Source organism: Triticum urartu, chromosome 4, assembly GCF_003073215.2.
Source record: "Triticum urartu cultivar G1812 chromosome 4, Tu2.1, whole genome shotgun sequence".
Lineage (NCBI taxonomy): Eukaryota > Viridiplantae > Streptophyta > Magnoliopsida > Poales > Poaceae > Triticum > Triticum urartu.
Genome location: NC_053025.1, coordinates 548,012,472 through 548,021,771, shown reverse-complemented (window position 1 = coordinate 548,021,771; position 9,300 = coordinate 548,012,472). Strand labels below are relative to the sequence as shown.

Here is a 9,300-nt window from a genome sequence, read left to right as displayed (position 1 = left end):
TGAAGAAATACTATTGAATAGTGCACAGTGTGTTCTGAAATTATGTAGTACTGTATCTTCTTATTTTTGCTGTGAGAAATTATGTAGTACTTCCTCTGATCCATAATTCTTGCCGTGGTTTTAGTTGGCAAAACTTAGCACATAACTAAGGAAGTGAAATAGCTTTAAAAAACTAAGAAGTGAATTTTGGAGACAGAAGAAAATACAAGGCACGAGTGAAACGACAATTATACCATTCACAATTTTTTTTAACACGACTCCACCTTTTCTACACAAGTTCCCACTCACCGTGTGAACATGGTGAGTGATTTAGTCCAAAGTGCTGCCTAGTTGGTACATTAGCAAAGGTAAGCACACACATCACCAAGGCATCTCAACTAATAAAACTATCGCCATCGTCGGGCTAAAAGGCTCAGCAGTTTGCAAATGCAGTTTATTTTAAGTAATCTAGAAGAGCAGTTATATGTTTTGTAAATAAAAGACATTAACTATGGAAGAGTGCTTGCTCATCATGGCCTGATGTAGCCTTTTTCTTTTCTTGAGAGTAGCCTTATATAGCTACAAGGCTCAAAACTAGATTTTTTTTTAGGCAACCTCGCGATACTTTTTTTTAATGATGTTGGCCAGTCGGATGGGATTCCTTTCGTCCAGGCTCAAAACTACTCTCTCTGTTCCAGAATATAAGAACGTTTTTGATGCTATACTAGTGTTAAAAACGTTCTTATATTTTGAAACGGAGGGAGTAGATGATAAACCGATGATAGGATCACGGGCCGTTTGGTATATATATCCTTAAATTCACTAGGCTCCCCACGATTAGAATAATGGGAGTCAATTGAGGCCTTCAATTTTGTGGTCGGCCTGACGGTGATTGGGACGAAATGCTATAATTGATGGGCTGGGAGAGATCAGGAAAGAAGAGGTGTGGGCCACCAGGGTCCTGAATGGTGTAATCCGTTCTCACATCGATGCGTCTCGTGGTCAAATCCTATTTAGTGTCAAATAGAGGCCAAATTGTACGGGCCGCACACCCCCACAGCAGGCATATGCCCACTTAGAGCATCTCTAGCTTGTCCAAAAAAAATAAATCTCTAGCTGACCCCGTAAAATCCAAACTCGCATAAGTGTTTTGCAGTTCGTGAAAAAATGCATATGCAGGCTGGCGCGGGCGAGGTCAGACTCAGACTCGTATAATCAACCTGTAAAAAAAATATTCTCTAAATATATCTCTTTCTCTTCTCTTCTCACGCCAATTTAAAATCAACCGACGACCGACGTGCGAACGAAGAAGACACGACCAAAACGAAGCCGGTGAACGGACGGACGAGAGAGATGCGGGACGGCCATGACGCGCGGGTGGAGGCCAAACGCGCGCGGCCGGACTCAGCTAGCTACCTAGCGCGACAGTAGCTAGCTTGCTTGCTTGCTCGCATCGATTCACAGCTAGCTAGCGCGGCCGTAGCTAGCTAGCTAGCTCAAATCGATTCAGCTAGCGCGGCCGTCTAGCTAGCTTGCTCGCATCCACACGGTGCGGGCGGGCGAGCTTCATGGCATTGGTGGAAGCAGAGATTCCTCAACCGTCACGCTGATTGGTATGCAGGGCCCTGGTAAAGTTGTTTTCAAAACTGTAGATATGAGGGTTTTGGGTTCATGTTTACAGGGCCCATTAATTTTTTTTAAGGATCAGACGATTTTAAAGGGTTTGTTTGGGCTCGTTTTTTCGACTGAAACTGCAGAAAACGGTTATTTTGCGGGTTTGACCACTTATACGGGGTCTGATAGAGATGCTCTTAGGACCATACAAGTAGTGCGGTTTTTTGCCAGTTTTTTTCAGAGTTGGTTATTTGTGTTTTTCTTTTCCTGTCAGTTTTTTGGCCGCTTTTGGACTCGTTTGTTTCTTTTATTTATTTTTTTCCTCTTTTCCTTTTATTTGTCATGAACTTTTATGAAACTAGGTTGTCCTGGACTTGCGCCCCTAGTTACGCAGAAATGCAAGCACTGAAGCAGATGATCAGACTTTATCGACATAGTCAAAAAAGTATTCTACAAAATGGTATGTGCACTGAATAAGCAGTGTTTTTAGTCTAGCTGTCAAGTTGGTTGTGAAATGTCTTTCTAGGTTCTGGCTGGTAGAGTAGAGGACCGAAAATCCTCTTTAATTTCACGTGTGGGGCTTTTTCATTCAAATTTGTGTTTTTTAATTCCCATTTTTTAAATTCGTTTTTTTTCAAATTTGTGAAACTTTTTTAAACCTCATGAACCATTTAAACTCATCCAAATTCATAAACCTTTCGTATTCACGATCATTTTTTTCAAATTTATGCGCGAAAAAGGCTTCTTTCTGAGAAACATAAACGGTAAAACCCTTATGTCATCCACAATAAATATGGCAAGATTCCATAAATAAATTCAAAGTGTGGCTAAATATTTATGCGTCGTTGCAAACCAACTATACAAATAATATCTGCTCTCGTTCTTTGACCAGCATAGGATGGTTAAACGGGGCACGTCTATGTCTTGTTTTTTTTTTGAGAAAGTCTATGTCTTGCTTGTAGTGAGATCGACTACCGCCTCGCCTTCAGCCAGGCCCAGCTAGCAAAGCTACAAGTATGATTTTTCAGCGATTTTTAATTTTTAATTTTTTAACATTTTCTCTTCATATTTATATATGTTGAAGAAATTGCTCTAAAAATGTATTTTTAAAAATATCTTCGTTTTATAGAAAAATGCTCTCCGTAATTTTTTCATGCACCTAAAAAAAGTGCTTGCACATTTTAAATAGAATGTTCACTACACTTCAAAATATGTTCACACATTTATAAAAAAGTTCATGGCATTTTAAAAAGAATGTTCATGCCTCTTAAAAATGTGTTCACACATTTATAAAAATGTTCATGACATTCATAAAAAATGGTACCATTCAACAAAAATCTGCACGTGTTTAAAAAATTCTTCAAGAAAATTTTCAAAATGGCGCAGGAAATGTAAACATTGGTCCGCACATAAAAAGTTCAATTAAATTTTCACAACTTATAATTTTTTGTGCACAAAATTTTAAAAATGCACTCCCTCCGTTTATAAATATATGTCTTTTTAGATATTTCAATACGGACTACATACATAGACATACTTTAGAGTATAGATTCACTTATTTTGCTCTGTATGTAGTTTCTGCTAGAATCTCTAAAAAGACCTATATTTAGGAATGGAGGGAGTACATAACATGAAAAAAAAATATGTCGTTCAAGAAAAGTTCGTAACGCTTAAAAAATGTTCACATTCTAAAAGATGTTCATGTCAGTTCTTAAAATTGTTCGGCGTGTGTTCAAAAAATATTCACCATTTATGTAAAGTTTGAAAAAATTTCAAGTGTATCTCAACCTATATGTGAAAAATATTCAATGTCTATTAAAAATCAACATGTCACTTAAACACTTAAAAATATAAAAATGAGCAGGAAAACGAAATAAAATAAAATAAATACCCAATAAAATTGGTAGAGAAAAAACATAGAAAAGGGTAAAAAGAAGCCCCGCACGAAACATTCCCAAAACCTAGCAGAAGGTTCCCCAAGCCACTGCTACCACATTGTTGGGTAGACCCAATTTCTCAATTCTAAGAGAATTTTTATGAAAGTGTTTTATTTGCTTTTCTTCAATAAAAGTTTCATTTTTCTGGAATGTATCCTTGTAGGCGAGCTTTGCTTCTGTCTGTCGGGTTAAACGAGTTTGGTGGAATAAAATGTGTGGGCAAAATTAGCTTCCAACCAAACAGAGACGAGGCCTGGGCCTCCTTTTGTCCTCCTTTGGTTTGGAGGAATTTTATAGGATTTTTTGTGTGGCCTTTTGGTTTGTATGAATAGAATCCTATTTCTTTAAAGGATAGAAACATATCCTTTGTATTTCAAAGGAAAAAAAAGCCAAGATCCAATGGAAATAATCCTATCATATGAACCAAACAACATCTATTTAGGGCTAGTTCTTTTGTGTCTTATTTGGGGCTGTGAAAATAAGCTGCACCCTATCCAACTTATTCTAAAAGCTTAACCAAAATTTTATTTTAGAAGCTTACTAGTTAGCGCTTCATTGTAGGCTTCTGTAACAGAATTTTAGGTTGGGCTTCTAAAATAAGCCGGATAGAGGATAGCTTATTTCCACAGCTCCAAATAAACCACAAAACAACCAGCCCTTACTGTTCCAATTTATCAAATGTCCCTAAAAGGACAACCAAATGACATATATTTTCCTATAGAATTTGAGACGTCTAGGGAAAAATAATTCCTTTCCGATAACAACTTGGTGTGCGCGGCACAACGAGGCCGGGCGATTTTCCTTGGAGGCGAGTTGTTCCTTCTTACTCGGTAATCTAGGTTGCTTTTGTGGTAGGTGAGGATTCTCCTTTTTTTTATGTTTTACCTTTCATCTGCTCTATAAGAGGCCCTCCTCATCATTATGTATCGGTTTGCCTGCATTACTTTATATATAAAGCAGGATGAAAGTCTTTTCGAATATAGGATTTGAGACACATGTCATCTCGATTTCTGTGATTTTTCTATTTTCATGATATTCCTATCACATGAACCAAAGGAGACCTTTATTCACAATTCGTTACGTGGTTTCTTTACCGAGAATCGAGTAGGTGCAAAAATTTACTGAGAAACTGAAAAGGTGAAACAGCTTGTACATGAATTTATCTATGTACTCCCTCCGTTTTTATTTACTCCGCATATTAGAGTTGACTGAATTCAAACTTCGTAAAGTTTGACCAAGTTTATAGAAAAGAATATAAATATTTACCATAAAAATTTATATGATGCGAAAATACATTCAATATTAAATCTAAAGGTATTGATTTGTTATTGTACATGTTAGTATTTTTGTCTATAAACTTTGTCAAAGTATACAAAGCTTGACTTTGATCAAAACTAATATGCAGAGTAAATAAAAACGGAGGGAGGAAGTACTATCATATAGAACTATAGAACAAGAACTAGGACGAGAAAGACATCCACGTGACAAATAGTACAACGAGCACACGCCAACACCAGCCGGGGAAGGAATTCACCCTCACCTTCCGACAAACCAATAAGCACTGCCTGTCCCCGGCAACGTGGCCGTGTCTCCCAAGCCCGCGGCGGAGCTGTAAAACAGAGCGACGGCGGCGACCAAGGCGGGCGCGCTAGCTAGCTAGAAGGCGGCGGCCCTGTCCTTGACGACGACGTCCTCGACCTCCCGCCGCATGAGCTTCTCCTCGTGCTGCCGCCGGCAGAACACCACCCAGGCGTTCACCTCCAGCGCCACGCAGCCGCCGACGAGCGTCGCCAGCGCCATGCAGTAGCCGAGCTTCCAGTAGGAGGCGCCGAGCCCCATGACCTCGAAGCCCTGGAACACGTTCACCACCCCGACCACCACGCACCCGTACCCCACCAGGTGGTGGTACGACTTCCAGTACTTGCGGTACCGGTTCGTCGTCTTGGGCCGGAAGAACACCGCCAGCGTCTGCAGGCTCCCCGCCGTCGCCGCCGCGATCCCCAGCCCGCGGTGCAGCTTGTACGTCACCCCCGGCGACGCCGCCCCCATCGCGATCCCCAGCGCGAACCCGGCCGCCCCCAGCGCGTACCCCGTCGCCTGCACCGCCGCGTGCCCGTAGAACCACGCCGGGCCGGCCGACGCGCAGGGCCGGAGGTACCGCGCCAGGGCCGCGCCGACTGGCAGCAGGAGGCCCCAGGAGAGCGCGTTGAGGGAGCCGTGCGCCCACTGCAGCCTGGCGGACGCGATCGGGGACGACTCCGTGGCCGTGGTGAGGATGTCGACCGTGGCGTGCGACGCCAGGTCGGAGGCGTCCGTGGGGTGGATGGTCGGGGAGTAGCCCTGCACGTAGAGGCCCCGGTTCCACACGAAGTGGACCCTGGTGCGGTTCGGGGAGAGGCGGATGGTGGCGGCGATGGTCACCGACGCGCCGTCGCGGACGGTGCGCGCCGGCGCGATGAGGGACGCCGAGGAGGCCAGCAGCGGGATGTCGAGCGGGCGGGACACCAGGGGCTTGGCCTGGAGCTTGACGTCGGCGGAGAGCACGAAGGGGAGCGCGAGCAGCGCGCCCGTGGACGGGTCGGAGAAGGCGGCGACCACGCGCGCCCCCGCCATGGCCGGCGCGTCCTGGTTGACGCCCCACGCCACCCAGCCCGACGGCGAGATGAAGGAGCCCGTGAAGGCCGCGTCGAGCGTGGCGTTGCGCGCGTCGTACGTCCACGCCAGCGTCGCGCCCTGCGTCGGCAGCGCGATGCACTTGGCGTACGCCTTCACCGGCGTCGACGTCGTGCATCGCCCGGGCGCCCCGGCCGCCGCCGCCCCACCGCCGACGACCACGAGCACCACCAACAAACCAACTAGAGGGCCGCCACTCCTCATTGTCGTTGTCGATCGATGGTGTCCCGTGGAGCTGGGTGGTGCCGAGCTAACAGAGCGAGCGAGGTGGCGTGTGTCAGTGTGCGCGACGCTGTGGCGTGGGTTGGGTTGGGTTTTGTCTGCGCGCGTAAGTGGGGTTTTAGTGGGGCGTTTGGGAGGGCGATTGTGAAATGTGATGATGGCTGTGAACCGCGTGTGCTGCTCCCGTTTGGTTGTTGTGTATTTCGTTTCGTTTCGGACGATGATGGGGTCTTGGCTTCGAAGGCAAGGGAGGGCCTCCGCAAAGAGGCCTGAAATATTCTGTGGTGATCTGTGTGGTGCCCAACTTTGGCCCCATCCTTGCCTGCCTCCTGGGTAAGATCAGTGTGGTGGCAGGTGCAAAAGGCATGCAGTGATTGCAATAGCTAGCCAAAATTTGTGCTGCACACTGAGAATTTCAGATGCACAAGCTTGCATACTGTATGGGCCAGCTTAACTGAAGAAGAATCTGAAAGGATCAAATCTGACCAACTAAATTATAGCACTAAGAGTTTGCCACACAAAAAAACTAGAGTGAATTCCGGTTTTTACCCCCTATTTTGACATTTTTGATACTACTTACCCCATTTAGCGAAATTTCATCCATTTTACCCCATTTAACAAAAGTTCTGCCACGATTTACCCTGTTTAAAATTTCATGAGTGTTCTGGCAGACAGGTCCCAATTGTGAAGTCTAGCTGGCATGCCACATCGATGGTTTTTTCCTGCTTATTTTTCTCTCTCGTGAACCAGTCCTCACGGCTTCTCCCGACCGGACCGGCCCGATGGAGGTCACTTGCGTCTCGTCCAACGCATAATGCCTGAGTCGACCACGCTCCTTACTCACGCCTAATAGATTGCATTGCCCGTCCACGCTTCTGCCCTCACGTACCCGTCAGGCTCGCTCGAACTTATGGTTAGGGATTGTTAGGCAACGGCAGCGGCCGTGATTTCATACCTCCTCGAGCGGCTTTATATATGGTCGTGACATCAAGGCAAGAAATGACCCCGTGGAATCCGGCTCCGTCAATCTCGCCGACGTCTGGGCGCGACATCAAGGCAAGAAATGACCCCATGTAATCCGGCTCCATCAAGCTCGCCGACGTCGGCGTGGGCGCGTCCATGTACATGCCCCCATCAGGTTGTGCTCGGTTGCAGATCTATGGGGGCCGCTCGTCCAACACAATCAGCGAGGTTGGTGAACAAGCAAGCCCTCACGTCGTACCCCATTCCACATGATTTTGACCATCTCCATCATATGTGTATTATGAAGTTTTCCTGACTTCATGCATTGGGCCGGTGAGGCGTTTGATTCAGACAGAAATTAAAATGCTTATTAGAAGATCACGTGTATACATATCACCCATCTATAACTGACGTACATTGATTTAAAGTTTTTTCACCATTTTGAATATTGTTGAAATCCTTTTTTTTCTTTGTTTGCAGCGTGTGTGTGATTCGAAGGAAGGCGAACAATGTGTGCTATGAATATTGGAGGCCAGAGTGGTGCGGCCCAACTTACGCCTTGTGCGTTGGACGCGAGCGACCTGCTCTGGCGATCATATCAGGCCAGCCCAGTCGAGCGAAGCTGCGAGGACTGGTTCAACATGGAGAAAAATAGATAGGTAAAAACTGTTGATGGGGCATGCTAGGTGGACCTAACAATTGGGACCTGCTCATCAGAATGCTCACAAAATTTTAAAATGGGTAAATTGTGGCAAAACTTTTGCTAAATGGGGTAAAATGAATGAAATCCTGCTAAATAGGGTAATTAGTGTCAAAAACATTAACATAGAGGGTAAAAACCAGAATTCACTCAAAAAACTATTCCCTTTGAGGGACAAGTAATTCCGAACGTAGAGTATAATAAATTATTGGCTGATTTACATGCTAATTAATCCTATATTTACTAGGTTAGGTGATCTCACTCGGCGGTGGTGGGGAGGCTGATTGGTGCTAAGTGGAAGATTTGGTGGCCGGAGTCGGCACGCCGCTCGCCCACGACCGGCGTGGTGATGTGATGTGATACGGTGGATTCGATCGGCTGGGAAATGTTTCTCGTGAGCTTTAGCGGTTATGATCATGATGATTATGATGATGATGATGGTCCTGGCTAAGCTTGCCATTATTGGCTTTGAAGGCACGGCTCCGGCGAGAGTTGTGTGATTCTTGTTGGCAAAGCGGCGAAACGGATGCATGATCGGGGAAAAGTAGCATGGGCGCACCATGCATGCTTGAGGAAAGCAAGGGAGTTCAGTAGAATATATGTTTAAAATCTTTAAGGAGGATTAGTGGAGTGCCAGCGTGTGAAAAGCATGCGTTCTGGGGGCTCATGGCACCTGGATAATCATTACCATCTGAAGTCGAGTCTTGCTGTCAATGGTCGGTTAGAATTGTTGGTTGCTGCTGTTGAACCTAATCAGTGATTGTTCATTTTCACCATGTAAATTCAAGTTTAGTGGGCTAATATTTTGATTTCTAATTATTACACTAACGGGAAACCTTCAATCTTCTTAAAATAAACAGTAGTAAACTGATAATATCATTGATTTTGTCCACAAAAACTCATTTGAAGGAATACAATTTTCCTGATTTCTTGCTTAAATCAAGATGTCACGAAATCCCGACTAACATAAAACATAGATTATTTAAATTATTTTATACAAATACAGTTAGATACATATTCACAGTAATGTAATTATACTTGGTGACCTTGTTGCCTTCTTCACTTTGGCTTCTTACTCTCCATCTCATAATCTTCAAGTCAGCACAACTTCTGAAATCAGCTCCGAACATATACACTGCGATATCAGTTTTCTCCAACATCACAATACAGTTTGTTCCCATCAATCTCTTCTGAACTTATATTAACAGTGAC

At 44.8% G+C, this 9,300-nt stretch overlaps 1 protein-coding gene across 1 annotated transcript; it reads right to left on the bottom strand.

Moving 5' to 3' along the window:
* Positions 1-4,941: 4,941 nt before the first annotated feature.
* Positions 4,942-6,534, bottom strand: LOC125552589 (cytochrome b561 and DOMON domain-containing protein At2g04850). Its single transcript, XM_048716190.1, has one exon. It carries the CDS (start codon positions 6,405-6,407, stop codon positions 5,187-5,189), a length of 1,221 nt encoding a protein of 406 aa, XP_048572147.1. The 5' UTR covers positions 6,408-6,534; the 3' UTR covers positions 4,942-5,186.
* Positions 6,535-9,300: the final 2,766 nt, after the last annotated feature.